Source organism: Helicoverpa zea, chromosome 10, assembly GCF_022581195.2.
Source record: "Helicoverpa zea isolate HzStark_Cry1AcR chromosome 10, ilHelZeax1.1, whole genome shotgun sequence".
Lineage (NCBI taxonomy): Eukaryota > Metazoa > Arthropoda > Insecta > Lepidoptera > Noctuidae > Helicoverpa > Helicoverpa zea.
This window is the reverse complement of record NC_061461.1, coordinates 11886662-11905638: the sequence shown is the minus strand read 5'-3', so window position 1 is coordinate 11905638 and position 18977 is coordinate 11886662. Positions and strand designations below refer to the sequence as shown.

The 18977-nt window shown below is 41.2% G+C and overlaps 1 protein-coding gene across 1 annotated transcript; it reads left to right on the top strand.

Moving 5' to 3' along the window:
- The first annotated feature begins 145 nt into the window (after window positions 1-145).
- On the top strand, window positions 146-18493 carry LOC124633825 (kinesin-like protein KIF20B). Its single transcript, XM_047169187.1, has 13 exons — window positions 146-601; window positions 844-1098; window positions 1494-1622; window positions 2694-2804; window positions 3439-3589; window positions 4675-4870; window positions 5475-5623; window positions 6095-6218; window positions 14469-14613; window positions 14959-15015; window positions 15099-15183; window positions 15456-17712; window positions 18256-18493. The coding sequence occupies exons 1-13, from the start codon at window positions 248-250 to the stop codon at window positions 18395-18397; spliced, it is 4155 nt and encodes a 1384-aa protein (XP_047025143.1). The 5' UTR covers window positions 146-247; the 3' UTR covers window positions 18398-18493.
- Window positions 18494-18977: the final 484 nt, after the last annotated feature.

Below are 18977 nucleotides of genomic sequence, written 5' to 3'. Positions count from 1 at the left end.
GGTAAAGATTCAAAATCTTTCTTTTGAGCCAAAAAAAAAAGAATCAAATTGTTTCGAACTTCATTCAGTTGTCGATGATCGCACTGAACATAGTCTATGGTTAATTCGGTAGTGCCAACATTGCGAAATAAAAACATCAAAATTATTTCAAAAGTTGAACCGTTGCCGTTTGTTTTGTTCGTTCGTTGTTTTAATAATTTGTAATTTAATGTATTTCTAAACTAGTGCTTAGATATAAGGTGATAAAATGTTAGAACAAAGACATTCGGACAACGAAGTGTCCAGGCGGGACATACCTTCGTTCATTGAGCCTCGGCCTCCGTTAATACAAAATCCGTTCATGCGGCCGAGACCACAAAAGGGAACTAATCTGTTGGAGTTATTTGAGGAAGATTCAGAGCTTGAGGAGCCGGAGTTAGTGCAGGTGTACTTGAGGCTGAAGCCGTGTAAAATTCCTAACAGCTTATACGAGATTCGTTCGGACAAGTGCCTAGTGACTTCTTTGGACACGGCTACGGCAGGCCACGGGCGCCGCACCCAACACAATGTCTCCAAAATGTATACGTTCTCCAAGATTTTCGGCGCAGAGTGCAATCAGAAAGTGAGTTTATTTTGTTTACATTACTTTTTGTAACATCGACCTTGAAGTGGAATTTTAATTTCTAATTCAATTTACTCCTGCGCACTATATTATATCTAACAAAACATGATCTATCTTCAAATACTGCGTGAACTTATTGGTCAGTGGGCAGTCATCTTAGGGGCAGATATGTCTGAAGTTTGCCTATTTCTTTCAAACAACTAACATAGCACATGAAATAATAATCATTTGATACTTTACAGGAAATATTTGAATCAGTGGTCAAAGACAATCTTCGCAAACTCCCAGATGGGCAGAACTTTACCCTCCTCACATATGGTGCATCTGGCTCCGGTAAGACATATACCCTCATGGGTACAGTAGGAGCTCCCGGCCTGGTGCCGCGTTCCTTGGAGTATGTGTTCAGACTGGTGGATGCAGCTCAACAGCCAGCGTTTAGACCAGCTGAGAGTGGTGCTGAGAAACTCAGTCATCATGAGCAGGACTATGAGTTACAGGTTTGTGTGAATGCATTTTGTTTTCATATTACAATATTTTGTGATTTTCAGTGTAATTAAATATTATGTAAAAAATCCTTAATTATTTACGTAAACATGAAGTTCTAGGTAACTAAATCCAATAAGAAATACGTGGTTATAAAAAAAAATAATTCATTCATACTTTTCTTTTTCACTTTACAAATCTTTACTAAAACTTATTTTACTGAACTTTCAAACATAATTGCCATAAAATATTATTAATTCTCTTATACAAATAAGTTATTACCAAGTAGCCCTGTAAATCTATCATAGCTAATGGAAAATACACATGCCAATTTTCTTCTTAATTCATATTAACAGTAATTGTTTTATGTTTTTGAAGTTGGGCCTAAATAACTTCATATTCTCTGCAGTGGGTGAAGAGATTACGTCACGTCTCGGCGCCACTCCGCGACAAGTACCGGCGCATGAGTGTGCAGCTACACAGTGACCTGACTGCCAGCTCCTTAGACCTGTCCAACAGGATCCGACACTATGTTTGGGTAAGAGTTCCATTATCATCATCATTTTGTCCTGCTCTGTTTGCTAATAGCTTCAACTTGAAGACATTCTAAACCTATATCAAAAAATAGCAATAAGCTAAAAAGTTTGTTTATTTACTTTGAATGCACTAATCTTACCTATGTACTACAAGCATAATTTGAAAAATTATATAAGTGTCAAATAGCTTATTTTTCAAGGAAGGCTATTTATATATACACTAAATTTCGCCCGCGGTTTCACCTGCGTCCCGTAGCCGAATGGTGACAAAAACTATTCTAAAACCTTCTCCCGGGTCTAAGTTACCTCCCCTCTAATTTTCAGCCAAATCGGTCAAGCCGTTTTCATATTATGTCGTGACAACGGAAAGCGGGTTTCATTTTTATATACAGTCGACTCTCGTTAATTCGAAACTGAAGGGACTCCTAAAATATTACGAATTATCGAGTTTTTGAAATATTAAATGTTCGAAATTTGTGAGAGAAAATAAATAAAACTTCGAATTATTAAGTGTTGATCAAATTATTATTTAATAATGTTATGTTTATTATTGTTATATTCTATAACAATGTCAAAAGTTTCAAAATACATGTGTGTAGGTAGGTATCTACATAACTACATGTATTCATAATGTGAATTAATTAATCTTTCGATCTTTTTAAAACAACTGTCATACTGATTTGCGTCAAAGCAGATTGCTGCTACTCAGACTGCTCTTTTTTCTGATTCCTGACTTAGAATCTTTCCGCCTCTTTCTCTCTGCAACTTTGAATTGTCGAGTCTTGGACGCCTAGGAATTCGAAATAACGCGTCATTTTGTTATATAGCAATGATTTTTTTGTTTGAATTACCAAGAGCATAAAAATGTATTGATTTATTTCGAAATATAAAGAGATTTTGTAGGGAACTCGTGATAACTTTGAATTAAAGAGAGGTTCGAATTATCGCAGGTTTGAAATAACGAGAGTCGACTGTATATAAATTTTAGTGAGAGAAGTATGTTCAACAGGAGACCACTAACAGATATAGTCTCCAAATTATAGCATCTTTAATCAGGCTTATTATTTTCTCAGGTATCCTTTGTGGAGATTTATAACGAAGCTGTGTACGACTTATTGGCTCCTCCTGAAAAGAGGACTAAGCTAAGGATCAGAGAGGACACATCAGGAAATGTTTATGTGAAGGTAGGTACACAAAGTTTTTTTTCAGTGCCAATAGTTTAACTAATTCAGTTGTTCAGTCATAAAAGGTGAATTGCACTATATAACTGGTGGTGATGATCAGCTGTGAATGGATATATCAATCACCTGCTTTGAGAAAGTTTTTAAAACTCCAAAGCGATTTCAGCGCAGCAGTGGCACTATGGTTTGTTATAACCAGTCATAAATATCTGCGAATTTGCCGCCCATTGATCAAACTGGCGATTTGCTATAACTGAAAATGGTTTTTCTTATCGTGTTAGTTAAATGGTGTAATCAACCTTTAGGGTGCGTCCACATCTGGCGAATGTGCCGCGAATGTGCAGTTCGCGAGCCGTTTGCTCGCTGCCCGCGAGCTGCGCGCGTGCATTTTTGTTCGTGCGCCGCTTCTGCTTGGCCCGCGCGCAGATCGCGCGCCGCTCGCGCGCTCTATACGAGCCTTACGTGAGTTGCGCTAAAGACAAGCACCAAGCTATTGCAGTGACTGCACGCGCGCAGCTCGCAGGCAGCTCGCAAACGGCTCGCGAGCTGCACATTCGCGGCACATTCGCCAGATGTGGACGCACCCTTCCAGTACTATACTTTGAAAAACACTTCTAATGCCATTTATTATCTTTAGGGTGCAACACAAGCCTTCGTCCGTTCAGGCGAGGAAGCATACGACGTGATGGTGGCCGGCAAACACAACTTAGTAGTTGCAGCGACGGGCGTACACGCGCATTCTTCACGATCCCACTGCATATTCACTATTACTATGCTTACTGAAGCTGGTAAGGAGTTATGGCATTTGTTCCCGAAAAGCAATAATATTGTACCATGTAGTCCATTGCCTTTTGGTGTCTTATCATTCGCGTCATGGGAGAACTTCTTCCCATATGCGGATAATAATACCGCAGGGCATCTGAGGCGGATGACGGGGAGTAGCGACCCCGCGGGGCTATATATCCGAGTGCTCCAGGGAGAGTATACTGTCCCCCACCTCCGGCTTGCCGGAGTGAAGCATGACGGGGGATAGGTCTCCCGCCTCTTGGCTTGCCTTCATCGGCCGGTCAGAGTGGAGTCGCTAGAGCAAGGTTAGTCCTGCTCGGAGGGTAGGTGCCTCGTGGTAAGTGGCGAGTGGGCCGGTGATGCTGGACCCACAGGGAGCGCGTGATCTGCGTTTAAAGTCCGCCGAGGTATCCTCACCCTTCTCAGCCGCTCATGTCCCTGTTGCCCTCTTGTTGCTTTTCAGTGACTGATTCCCGGGGGCCCAGTAAGTGAGTTGGCGAGTCTCCACCTGCCATTTTAACATGTATTTAATACATTGTCATCGGCAGGTGCCATAGTTCCCGTAGTTTCCCCATTCCTAGTCCATTAGCATCCCATCACAATAGCCTAAGTAGTTTTCATCCATAGTTAGCAATAGTTTAGCACAGAACCGGGGATTGTCCTTGAGTACATTTCTATAGTGTATACAGGGATAATCGTCGGTTTTGTGTTACCATTTCATTAAAGTTGTCTCAAAAGGGCTTCAGCGTGTTGGCTTCGGCCCCACGTTCGCCTTCCAAAAATCCGGGACTCTGTAGTCCCGAGGTCAGAAAGAGATAACATGTAATAATCAGGAATAGTGCAGCTGCCTAGGATCGAAGTGATTTTTCAAATCGGTTCAAACAAATAAAACAATATTTAGTCTTTATAATAGTAAAGATATTTTGGGCGCTGCGACGCCCTTAACAGTCTAAGCAGCCGGCCGTCAAGAAACGCATAAGTTGAAAGTGCCCTAAAATTAATAATTTACCAGCCTAATTTGAATAAAGTACTTTAATTTGGAATTATAAAAGTTTACTATGTAATAATTATTTATATCCCTTCTTAGGCGACGGCACAGTCCGCACATCGTACGTGCGTCTATGCGACTTAGCCGGCTGCGAGCGAGCTCGCGCCACCCGCAACACGGGCGCCAGGATGCTGGAGTCCCGCGCCATCAACTCGTCGCTGCACGTGCTGGAGAGGTGCCTGCACATGCTGCGCCGCAAGCAACGGACGAGGAACGACGCTATGGTGCCTTACAGGTGAATAAACCATTAAATCCTCAACTACAGCTGAATAAGCAATTAAGGCCTTCCTTTAGTGGAGTTGGGTCTACTTCCGTCTCCGTCTATGTGACTTAGCGGGGTGTGAACGAGCCTGAGCTACCCGCAACACTGGAACTCGGATGTTAGTCTCGTCGTAGATGCTTGCATATGCTGCGCCGCAAGCAACGTATGAGAAAAGACGTTATGGTGCCTTACAGGTCAATAATGCGTTAAAATATACAGTATTTTTGATGCAGTTGAATAAAAATATAGAACTCGATTGTTTCTAGTTATAGGATGTAATAAGATTAGCTAAATTATAATACATCTTTTTATGGACTGAACGTGATTTTTTTTTTATACGAAAAAATAAGACTTGTGGTCCCTGTATTCAGCAAAATGTTGTTAAGTTAAAATTCTTGTAAATTAATTTCGGCTGATCTATGTACTACCTATACAGTTGTTAACCTTCAAGTGCTGCAGTTATAGAAAACAGATTTTGTAACTGAGAAAGGACTGCTCAGACAATTATTTACTCATAATGCATTTGTATAACTTTTACCATTAGTCTTGTTTACCTAAATCCTCGTTACTCCTACAGAGAGTCGAAGCTAACCCGCCTGCTAGGCACGGGTCTGTCGGGCACCCGCGGGGAAGCCGTCAGCATGGTGGTGACGCTCAACCCCTCGCCCGAGTACGCGCATGAGACCAAGCATGTGCTCAGTCTGGCTGCCGTCGCGCAGGATATACGTGAGTTTGTTTTTCAGTTTGGTATGAAAATACGTGCAATTTGAACCGGATTTATTACTTTTCATTAATTTTGCTATTTGGACCACTTAAGCGTCAAGCTAAACAGATGAAAATGGCTCTCGATCGCCGCGGCGGCAACACGTACGGTGGCTCTCTGCTTAAATTTCGACCGATTTTTGCCAGTCGTAGCACGTGCTTTCGGCAATTGTAGTCCCGGCACTTTCAGCTAGCTCGTTATATATTTAATCTTGTTCTTTACTAATTATTTAATAAAATTAGACCAGTGTGAATCTGCAGCTAAAATTGGCGACTTCATCTTTGTTTTATCCAGCAGGAATACTCCAAGGTTCAGTTTTTGGTCCAACTTAGTTCCGACAATACAATTACACTTAATAAACGTCGTAAATGTTTTTTTTTTTTATGAAGTTAAGATAATGACTGTAACTCATACATAATATGTTAATTTTTCAGAGATAAACAACACGATGCTTCTCTCGACGTTAGAGAGTAGTACGCAAGACACTACAGTGAATTGTAGCTCTGAAGTTATGAAGCTGAGGTCTGATAATGAGAGACTACACTTTGAACTAGTGCAGTAAGTATTGGATTATGTATGACGAAATACAATAAATGAGGAAATTAACCATGTGACAATAAAAATCTTCTGGAGCGAAAACAAAAATGTTACTATTATAACACTTTTCTAGGCGGGTTTTTGCAAACATATTTTTTTTCTTGTACGAAATTCGAAACGATTTCACTTCCTTCCAAAATGTACATAATGTTCCAATAAAATCCTTTAGAAGTCTCGTCCAAGAGTTGCCGTTAAAAGATAAATTAAATTAAAATTCACCTCTGTAATAGGTATTTGTAACTACCTAGTTTTTAGGGTTCCGTACCCAAAGAGTAAAGCTTGTGGCACATTATAGCAGCACCGCAACAGCACGGCTCCACACCAGCATTTAAGTTGTCATTCAATTTAGAGCATTAAATCGTGTATATTATAATATATTTCGTAATGTCAATATGAAAAAGCCAACGGCGAGCAGTCAGCGCGCTTGCCGCTTCCACACAACTCGACTCGCCGCCCGCGTGCTGCAAGCGAGCGGTCCTCATGCGTACAGCGCGCTTGCCGCTTCCACACAACTCGACTCGCCGCCCGCGTGCTGCAAGCGAGCGGTCCTCATGCGTACAGCGCGCTTGCCGCTTCCACACAACTCGACTCGCCGCCCGCGTGCTGCAAGCGAGCGGTCCTCATGCGTACAGCGCGCTTGCCGCTTCCACACAACTCGACTCGCCGCCCGCGTGCTGCAAGCGAGCGGTCCTCATGCGTACAGCGCGCTTGCCGCTTCCACACAACTCGACTCGCCGCCCGCGTGCTGCAAGCGAGCGGTCCTCATGCGTACAGCGCGCTTGCCGCTTCCACACAACTCGACTCGCCGCCCGCGTGCTGCAAGCGAGCGGTCCTCATGCGTACAGCGCGCTTGCCGCTTCCACACAACTCGACTCGCCGCCCGCGTGCTGCAAGCGAGCGGTCCTCATGCGTACAGCGCGCTTGCCGCTTCCACACAACTCGACTCGCCGCCCGCGTGCTGCAAGCGAGCGGTCCTCATGCGTACAGCGCGCTTGCCGCTTCCACACAACTCGACTCGCCGCCCGCGTGCTGCAAGCGAGCGGTCCTCATGCGTACAGCGCGCTTGCCGCTTCCACACAACTCGACTCGCCGCCCGCGTGCTGCAAGCGAGCGGTCCTCATGCGTACAGCGCGCTTGCCGCTTCCACACAACTCGACTCGCCGCCCGCGTGCTGCAAGCGAGCGGTCCTCATGCGTACAGCGCGCTTGCCGCTTCCACACAACTCGACTCGCCGCCCGCGTGCTGCAAGCGAGCGGTCCTCATGCGTACAGCGCGCTTGCCGCTTCCACACAACTCGACTCGCCGCCCGCGTGCTGCAAGCGAGCGGTCCTCATGCGTACAGCGCGCTTGCCGCTTCCACACAACTCGACTCGCCGCACAGTAGATCGACGCCATACAAGCGTTGGGACATAGGATATTTAAATATCCAAATGTCAATTTTTGAAAAACGAGTTATGCCATCGTATTTGTCTTCTTATTAGCTGTTAAAAATGTTACTAGCATTTTCTGATTGGACTCTTACATCGAGAGCTATAGCGCAAAATGTGATTTAAATGTATGGGAAGTGACTTAAAAACTGATGTATCTCGAGATTCCCTTCGCCTTTCGACTTGATTTTTTTATCTATACATATAATAAATCTGTAAAAAAACTGTGTCTGTACATTGAATATATTAAAAAAATAATAATTGGGTGGGGTTTAGAAACAGTAATGGAGCACAAATCCAAAAAAAAAATTCTGTCTGTTTGTCTGTATGTCTGTATGTCTGTATGTCTGTATGTCTGTTTGTTTGTACACGCTAATCTTCGGAACTACTGGACGGTTTTCAATGATTTTTTCTTTGTTGTATCAGTATTAAGCCTGGTCAACATATAGGCTATAATTTATCTTCGAAACTTGAAGACCTGATGCAGAACACCAACAGACCAACAAAACTATAAGAGATACAAATATGGTGCCATGGCAAAAATTGTTTCATATGATGAGCATTTTCAGCTGAGATAATAAATTTTAAGATCTGGAACACCTGATGTGGAATCCCAAGAGCCCAGCTTCTCTGTACCATATACAGGTATGACGTTTTAGCAAAAGTTGTTCAATTTGATAAGCACTTTCTATTGACTTATACAAATTGAAGATCTAAAACACCTGATGTGGAACTCCAGGGGCCCAGCTAGACTATAGCATATAGAGGTGTGACGTTTTAGCAAAAGTTGTTCAATCTGATAAGCACTCTCTGTTGACTTATAAAAATTGAAGATGTAGAACACCTGATGCGGAACGCCAGGAGCCCAGCTAGACTATAGCATATAAAGATATGACGTTTTAGCAAAAGTGGTTCAACCTGATAAGCACTCTCTATTGACGTATATACATCGAAGATCTGGAACACCTGATGTGGAACTTCAAGAGCAATACTACACTTGAAATGTATAGAAATGAATGTTATGAAATAGGTAGTATGTTGAATCAAAAAAAGTAATTAGTCCGTCTTTTACATAATCCTAAAATAATGGTGAGGATACCTCGGCGGATTTTAAACGCAGATTACGCGCTCCCTGTGGGTCACTTACCACGAGGCACCTATCCTCCGAGCAGGGCTACTAACCCTGCTCTAGCGACTCCACTCTGGACGGCCAAGCCAAACCAGAGGCGTGAGACCTACCCCCGTCATGGTTCACTCCGACCGGCCGGAGATGGGGGACAGTATACCCTGGAGAACTCAGTATATATAGCCCACCGGGGTCGCTACTCCCCGTCATCAGCCTCAGATGTCCTGCGGTGCTTATATCTCATTATTATTGTCGTTATTATCTCAAGAGCCTTTGTCCCAATTATGTTAGAGTCGACTTCCAGTCACGATGTAACTGAGTACCAGTGTTTTACAAGGATCAACTGCATATCTGAGCTCCACAACCCAGTTACCCGCTCAACCCAATACCCCTTGGTAAAACTGGTCAGACTTACTGGCATCTGACTACCCATAACGACTGCCAAGAATGTTCAATGACAGCCGGAACCTACAGTTTAACATCCCCTCCAAATAACGATAATTGGTATCCAAAATATACGTAGAAAGTACATACGAACTTAGAAAAGTTGCATTGGCAGGTACTTGCCAGACCAGGAATCAAAGACATACGCTCATACTTGAGAGATTGGTTCTCTACCCACTAAACCACCACGACTTCCACTAAGTCATCACGACTTTGTCATCTCAGTAACATTTAATGTTTTTTTTAACGTATTAATACGTGTAATATTTTTGCCACACACAACTTAAATGCGGACTAATTAGAATCACTACTTTTATCCCTATGGTCACGTCTTTTGCGGTTCAGTTCTCAGCGTTTTGTTTAGTCTGCTGTGCTTTTGCCGTTGAAGTACAAAAATTAAATATATGGAACGTTTCTAATGGCTATGCGTATTCCGTTGTTTTCAAGTCAACGGACCCTTAAAATACAATATCAGACGGTTCAGATCTTTGATTTTGCTCACCCCGTAGTCGCTGGCATAAGGGACTTTATCCGCGTACGAAGTCGCGGGCAGAAGCTAGTATGGTAATAAGACATATATTTGGCACATTTTCTTCAAACAAACATGGTGCGATAAATGTGCCCGTTTTAAGATACAATTATAGACCGATTTTTGCAATATCATCTACATATTTATTTATAAGTTTCACATATTTTATTTTGATGTTTTTACATATTTAATAAAATATGTAAAAACATCAAAATATACCTACAATTCTATTACTAAGATATTTATTGAAGTACTTAACTACAATTTACTAATAACTAATTTCATAATGATAAAGTAAGGACAAAATTTTAAATTGGTTGACACTAATATTTAGACATGATAAAAACAGTAAAAACAAATATTCAATATAACAAACAAAACGAAGAACAGCATCATAAAGCATCATAAAAATCAATAGTCTAAAAGAAAGTGTTAGTCACAGAAAATATCATCATCAGATTCTATTTCAGATTCTTCAGAATCGCTATCAGATATTAAATTCATAACGTCACAAAATTCTACTTGATTTTCTTCTGTGACTATCATTTTATAAACTTCTTTAAACATATTTCTCTTTACGTTACGATCCAATTTTGGTCGTATGGTTGTCAAAAAAGGATCTGAAGTGAGAAGCAGGTTATGAAGTACATCTTCATTACAATTAATACTACTACTTTTTCTCGAGTGAGACTCTCTAAATTTACGAAAATCTTTGTTTCTCGCTTCAGATGCTTCTTCTGACAAAAAACCGATTGGCACTATAGACAAATGCTCAATTATATGAGCTCCATGAATAAGCAACTTATGAATACTCACAGGCATATAATACCATGGATAAAGATTGGTAAACATTTTTGCAGTATCTATACAGAATTCATTAAATTTGTTTACAATATTTTTTTCACCAGAAGAAATACATTGTAGGATCACACCAAGTCTTTGCACTAAAGCAACGTCTAGTCCAGTTATATCAGCAGTTTTGGCTGGATCTTGAAAGAACCTTCTAGCTGAGTTTCCGTTGTTTGTCGTCCCACTGCCTTGTTTTACAACGTCTAATAATAAACCAGTTTCTTTTCTGAATCTGTCTTGAATGTTCTTTTTTCTTTCATCTACAGATTTTTTGGCATCGTCTCCTCTTGATTGCCAAGATTTAATGTCTAATCTATATGCTATATGAAGCAAACATTCCATGGCACGGATCCATGCATGAAGACTGCTTAATCCATATTTATACATATCTTCGTCCACTGGTTTTTTCTGAACCAATTCTATATTGTTCATTTCCTTCGGACGCGCCTTACACAAATCGCAAACTGCTGTAGAAGTGCCAGAGATATAGGATGCCACTTTTCCATCTATCATTGTCAAGAGCAATTTATGCTTGATAGTTGCATTTTCACATTTCGTTGGATTTAAACTTTCTATTTCTGTTTCTATATTAGTCATTTCGTTTTTAACATTAAACTCCGTTTCTTTCATGAACTTCCACATAATGGGTCGGCAGAAAGACGTTGATGAAGGCCGTTGGTTTTGCCAAATAATACATCCATCTTGAGTTGTGAGCTTCAATGGCACAAGACTCGCCATGAACACGCTTTGTAGTTCTTGATTTGAACAATCCGACTTTTGTTGATGTACACTTTGATTTGAGGCTCCATCAAACCCCCATTTGCTTATTAGCAGGAGTTCATCTTTGTCAAGACTTATGTCCAAACACTGAATAAGTCTATTTACAGTTAAATCTAACAGAGCTTGAAGTTTAATCTTAACAGAAGTTTCTGTTATTGTTACAGCACTGTTGTCAGGGTAGCACTTTTTCTTCTCTTCTTGAAGTTTATAATAACTAGGGTATTTACAAATTCCTTCCTTTTCACTGAAATCTCTTAGTGTTATGTATCGAAACTTTGATAGTCTTAAAGTGACATATAATGCCAAAGCTTTTTGGGATGATATTTCTTTCATTTCTCCAAATTGAATAAACTGCTTTACTTTAGAGACTTGCTCTGGATTTTCTAAAAGGTACTGCAGGATTTCAGCCACATCTTTTTTTCCAGATGATTTGAGGCTCGTTTGAGCAGAGAAGACGATTTCTTCCGTGCTATAGGAGCTGCAACTCGATTCTGTGCGTCTTCTTTTTTGTTTGTTCGATAATTCTTCAAAAGGTTTGCGGCTTTCTATCGAAGTAGATGTAGATGCGTCGGAAACCCGACATTCCGGATTCATCACAACATTTGTGAAAGAATCGGATGTTGTCGCTGTTGGTTCTTCAGATGCCTCGTCTATTTCTTCTTCGGGTATAATAACATTCTCTTTCCAATTTTCTGGCCATTTGATATCTGCTTGCAACCAGGAGGAATACTTCCGCATAAATGCTTCTTGATTTCTTGAAGATTTCATCCATTTAGCATAGATCCGATAACAAAATCTACGACACCATTCTTTAAGTTCTTTTTCAACTGCGTCTCTTAACTGAAAATCACTATTGGTTTTCAGAGACGTAAATAATTGATTATAGTCCCGAATATCACCACCTTCACGTAGAGAAATGTAAAGGTCGAGGTAAGTACCGAAACCGTGAAAAGACATAATGACAACACTCGGATGAGGATGAAATTACAACTAATGCTCTTCAAGTAATGCACCTATTTATATGGTTTCCAAAATTGGCACTAATGAGGGTAGGTATGTTAAAAATCGATTCGAGTTCTTATTGTAAACAATAAAAAGGTCTTTTATAAGTAATTAGCTAATTTTTCAAAAAAATAGCTAATCACCTCATTAAAATTTAGGTAATAACAAATTACCAAAAATTAACAAATTATCTCATTAGTAGTATATAATTATTTCCAGAGATTATATTATCGGTGCACCAATGAGTTATGGCCTGACCATATCAGTGAGTCACCACTGAAGTGAGATTCAGAGATAAAATATGTGAAACTTATAAATAAATATGTAGATGATATTGCAAAAATCGGTCTATACTTGTATCTTAAAACGGGCACATTTATCGCACCATGTTTGTTTGAAGAAAATGTGCCAAATATATGTCTTATTACCATATAAAAAAATCAAGTCGAAAGGCGAAGGGAATCTCGAGATACATCAGTTTTTAAGTCACTTCCCATACATTTAAATCACATTTTGCGCTATAGCTCTCGATGTAAGAGTCCAATCAGAAAATGCTAGTAACATTTTTAACAGCTAATAAGAAGACAAATACGATGGCATAACTCGTTTTTCAAAAATTGACATTTGGATATTTAAATATCCTATGTCCCAACGCTTGTATGGCGTCGATCTACTGTGCGCCGCCCGCGTGCTGCAAGCGAGCGGTCCTCATGCGTACAGCGCGCTTGCCGCTTCCACACAACTCGACTCGCCGCCCGCGTGCTGCAAGCGAGCGGTCCTCATGCGTACAGCGCGCTTGCCGCTTCCACACAACTCGACTCGCCGCCCGCGTGCTGCAAGCGAGCGGTCCTCATGCGTACAGCGCGCTTGCCGCTTCCACACAACTCGACTCGCCGCCCGCGTGCTGCAAGCGAGCGGTCCTCATGCGTACAGCGCGCTTGCCGCTTCCACACAACTCGACTCGCCGCCCGCGTGCTGCAAGCGAGCGGTCCTCATGCGTACAGCGCGCTTGCCGCTTCCACACAACTCGACTCGCCGCCCGCGTGCTGCAAGCGAGCGGTCCTCATGCGTACAGCGCGCTTGCCGCTTCCACACAACTCGACTCGCCGCCCGCGTGCTGCAAGCGAGCGGTCCTCATGCGTACAGCGCGCTTGCCGCTTCCACACAACTCGACTCGCCGCCCGCGTGCTGCAAGCGAGCGGTCCTCATGCGTACAGCGCGCTTGCCGCTTCCACACAACTCGACTCGCCGCCCGCGTGCTGCAAGCGAGCGGTCCTCATGCGTACAGCGCGCTTGCCGCTTCCACACAACTCGACTCGCCGCCCGCGTGCTGCAAGCGAGCGGTCCTCATGCGTACAGCGCGCTTGCCGCTTCCACACAACTCGACTCGCCGCCCGCGTGCTGCAAGCGAGCGGTCCTCATGCGTACAGCGCGCTTGCCGCTTCCACACAACTCGACTCGCCGCCCGCGTGCTGCAAGCGAGCGGTCCTCATGCGTACAGCGCGCTTGCCGCTTCCACACAACTCGACTCGCCGCCCGCGTGCTGCAAGCGAGCGGTCCTCATGCGTACAGCGCGCTTGCCGCTTCCACACAACTCGACTCGCCGCCAGTCCGCTGTCCGCTCGCCGTAGTCTTAATTCGAGGCGACGCCGTGCTGCAGCCGTGCTGTTGCGGTGCTGCTATAATGTACCACAAGCTTTAAACGGGACCCTATTGTTTTCGCTCCTCTGTCCGTCCGTCCGTCCGTCCGTCCGTCTGTCTGTCTGTCACCAGGCTGTATCTCATGAACCGTGATAGTTAGAGAGTTGAAATTTTCACAGATGATGTATTTCTGTTGCCGCTATAACAACAAATACTAAAAACTAGAATTGAATAAATATTTCGGGGGGCTGCCGTACAACAAACATGATTTTTTTTTCTCATTTTTGCTCGATATCCATTTGGTATCTCGATAGAGTTTGGATGGTACGGAACCCTACGTGCGCGAGTCCGACTCGCACTTGGCCGTTTTTTTATTTGTTTGTAAATGTACAATCTAAGAATATAACTTCCAGAGCGCAAGCCCGCAACAGGGAACTCCTGGCCACTATGGAGGAACATCAGCAAGAGTCCGCCAACACCATGCGCGAGGTGGTGGAGGAAGCTAAGGATCTCACCAAACAATACTATGAGGCACAGCTTGAGGCGTTACGCAGTGAGGTGAGAACACTAGTGTCACACAAGATTATTTTTATTTATTCAGTCAATTTTGACGGCATGAACTTCCTGAAATACTAATAAAACTTTTTTGCAAAAAAGTGAAACCGATTTCAATGAAATACCCTTTTCCTAAGTCTGGCAAATACTATGTAAAAACGGGTTCAGCCAAATGTGTGATAACCCGCGCAGACATACATACGCAAAGACAAGTCAAACAGAACTTTTTTTAAATCGGTTAAAAACGAAAGGTCACTAGAGACGAGAGAAGAGAAGAAAACAGATAGATTCGTATTTCCGCTTAAAATAACAACTTTCAAATCAGATAATTCAAAAACTTTGTTTCAGATGGAAGATATGGTTGAAGAATACGAAAGCAGGCTAGCCAAAATACCAGTATTGGAGGTAGCACTAAGTCCAATTCTATTTTGTCAATGAAAGCTAATTAAAAGTAATTAATACTACTGAAATACAAACTTTTGCTTTAGGAGAAATTAACAGCTGAACGTCTGGCGAGAGCGAGAGCTGAGGAAGAAGTAGAACATCTGCGTACTTGTATTGAAGAAAGAGACGGTAAGGATATACTTTTGCTTGTTCGATCCATGACATCATACTAACATTATTAACTTAGAGTGTTTTTTTGTCTGCTTGAACACGCTAAACTAGGTGATACTGGTCCGATTTCAGTATATGATTGTACATTTATCGGCAAAGGCTATAAGCAAATTTTTATATGTGTGTGTAAAAATGCTCTTAAGGGCCGGAGGTAAAACCGTTGATGGAGTTTATTTTAAAAACGAATTACTGCTAGTTACTAAAAGTTGATCTGATCTTTATTATTACAGAAAAAGCATTCAAAGACAAGACCCCATCGCGCGAAGACGTAATGTCACTATCCGACAGCGAGCATGAATCTGATGGTGAAACCAACGACCCGCTTAATGAGAGCTTAGAACCTCTTTTCAAAAAGGACCTCAACAGATCTGTGTCCATAGTCGTACACCATGACAACCGTGACAACGCTAGCGTACATACTATAGACAATATTGACGAAGAAAATGACAGTGATATAGAAAAATCACATGAAACACTAAAGAATGATCGTTCTAGAAACTCTTCTTACGCTACTGGTGAAGATGATGATGATGATTTAAATGTGTCTGTTAAGAAAATTGATGAAGTAAAAGACAGTGTTGCTGATGTCACTGAAACTTTTGACGAGAGTGTTAAAACTGAGACAAATGTTACTTATGATAATGAATTAACAGATAGGTGTGATGAAAGCTTGAAAAATAATAGTAACACAACATACAATAGTGAATTAACTTACGATAGATACGCGGAAGACCCAAAAACTGATTCAAGAGATGCAGACAACGAAATGCAATCTAAAAATGAATCTATAAAAAGTACAAAACATGAAGTTCGAGGAACTTATTTTGTTAGCGAAAGTAAAATCAGCGAAAATGGCGGTTTCAGCGAAGTTTCTAAAGAAAAGCTAATAAGTTCTTTCAGAGGCACTTACTTTGTCAAGTCACCTGTTATAAAGGCACCGCAAAATGTTGACAGGAATGAAAAAGAAGCTGCAACTGAGAAATTCAAAGTGCCAATAGTAGATCAGCCTTATGCTGATACAAAAGTAAAAGAACCAGAAATAAAAACTATCAATAAACAAAAGGAAAATGTTAACACAGCTAACACTATAGAACTGCCTATAAATAAAATAACTAGAGGCAAATCAAATATTGATATGAAAGCTCCCGTAAAATCAGAACCTGTAGCCACCATGATGAGAGCGAAAACTAACATCAATATGAAATCATCAGAAAAAGTGGCAGAAACACTTGTAGGAAAAATAATACGATCTTTCAAGTCTAACCACGGCAGTGACGCATCTTTGAGGCAGTTTGAACAATTAGAAATAGCTTCGAAAGAAGATGATGATGACAAACAAAATCAATCAGTATTCGGTAATATTAAAATTCTGAAAGAAAAAAGAACTTATTTTGATAATGTGTTAGATAACAATAATAAGCCTAAAGTCGATTGTAAAGAGGAAATCGCCGTAGTAAAAGAAAAGCGCACATATTTTGATAATATCAGCGCAAACGTTGACGTTTGTAACAAACATGTAAATAAATTGCAAAAAAACGATGACGACAGGTCGCCATCAATTGTCAAAGAAGTCGTCAATGACGATTTTGAACCTAGCACTATTAGAAAACTTTTAGGTGAGAGTTTTACTAAGCCTGACGTAATATCATCCATACACAAGACTAAAATAACTAAGAAACATGATTCTGTTGACATATTCGATGGATTCGATTCTCCTATTGCTCCAAAAGCAAAAGAAAAAGTTGACAATGATGAAATGGCTAGACAATCTATTGAAAAACTTGTTTTAGACCAGCTTTCAGTTAAGAAAGATAAAAATGCCGAGCCAAGACTATCTATAAGAGAAATCATTGAACCTGAAGATAATGAAGTACAAATTAATACTAAGAAGGAAATGAAATTAGAACCAATGTCATCAGTTGAAGAAAGTAATGACAATATTCGAGGATTTAAAAAAGACGCTAAGTTAGAACCTGCATCATCCACTGATGAACCGAATCAAACAATGAATGATCATACTAGAAGTGACAATACAATGGAGGAATTTGAGAATATTTACAAAAACATATCTGCCCCCAGAGCCACAGAATTCGACTTACTTGTATCACAAGAAGCAAATGAAAGTACGGAAAAACATGACAAGGATGACTTAAAATACAATTTGAGAAAAAAGAAACAGTCACACCATACTAAAAATGACGACGAGAAAAGTAATAAGGAGGTTGAAGAAGTAATTTTAGCTGAAAGTCACGCGAAGTGTGAAGGCAAGGCAAGGAAACGTCCTCTAAGATTAAGACGAAAGAAAAATCAGGATGATGATTCGGACGATAAACTTAAAGACATTGTGAACTTACAATCGGAATTCTCTGACGTGACAATGGGCGTCCCTGCTCCCAAGAAAGATGTCAAAGACATACCCTCGCCTGAAAAGGCGTTAGACGAAAATCTACCACCTTCATTCGGGATACAGAGTTGCCCTTCTAAAATGTAAGTTGATTGATCTTTTGTGTAGTTTGCGCCAAACTTCATCGCGGCTCAAAACATCACTGAGCTGAAACCATTTTAACCGATTATGGGCCACATGCTCTGTAGTTAGTTGCGAGCCGCCATCAAGTTTGGCGAGACATGTACTCTACTTTTCTATCATACATTTCCATTTCTTTCTTCTAAAATCCCTTCTTCTTATCTTTCAAAACTTTTTTCTTTAGGAAAGTGAGAAATTCGAGGCGGCTACGTAGTAAGAAGCGACATGATTCTGAAACATAGTAACATTGTAGTTTTTTGCTTCAAGTAAGAGTATTTTTGGTTTTTAGGGTGAAAGTTTTGTTTGCTGTCTTTTTAACTGTGTGTTGGTGAGGGTAACCCATGTTTTGCCAAGAATTTTCTGTCTGGGAAGATGAAATTACTGGATATTGCACTTATTTCTTACTTAGCCATGATTTAAATTCCTTAAAGATTCATCTTACCATAGCCCAAAAAATCGACACAAATGTTCGACATTGTACTAATTTGAAACTTATTTCTCCACAGGGGCACCAGAAATCGTAGAAAGTTATTCACACCTCGCGCGGAACCTTTGGAAGAGTCCTTAACTCAAACTGGTAATAGTGACGAACGCATCTACGTGCCAAGACCGTCTTACCACCGCCCCAGAGCCCGCCGTAAATTGTAGACTAATGTACTGAACTTTAAATCTTTATTAATTAATATGAAATGTATCAAATTACTTTATCATGTATCAATAAATATAATTATGTAGTTATGGTTATTCTTGTGTTTTATTTGCCTCTTACATAACTTCGCAGCAACACAATGCGTTTGTTTTGAAAATCCTACATATATGATGGATGATACATGGTGCCTCGTTATTCTAGCACGTAGCAGTGCGAGAAGAGTGGCGACGGATTGTGAAGCTTGCTACCTGAAATGACGACCACGACCACTGCCAAGAGTGTGACGACGAAGAAGAAGCACGACTGTTGTGCACAAGGTGTCAGGTTCTTTTGCTGGGTCGGGCTGAAATCACTACAAAACGGTCCACCGCCTAATTCCTCCGGTAACATGATGACAATGATCTGCTAAAAGAAAGTCCTCTGTGGCATTCTGTCTATCCGCAATAAACTCAAAAACTATTGAAGATTGAAATAGTCATTTCCGAACGCAAAGTCAACATGTCAAAAATGCGACGCCATTTGCAAAATAAAGCAACTGTCAAAATCTGTTCTGTTCTGTTCATTTACGTTTGCATTTCC

Bases quoted from the DNA above. Each gene is read 5' to 3' on its own strand.
- LOC124633825 (XM_047169187.1), top strand. From the start codon at position 248: ATGTTAGAACAAAGACATTCGGACAACGAAGTGTCCAGGCGGGACATA. The intron at 5,624-6,094 runs GTGAGTTTGTTT...TTAATTTTTCAG, and splicing joins TGCCGTCGCGCAGGATATAC to AGATAAACAACACGATGCTT. The intron at 17,713-18,255 runs GTAAGTTGATTG...ATTTCTCCACAG, and splicing joins CAGAGTTGCCCTTCTAAAAT to GGGCACCAGAAATCGTAGAA.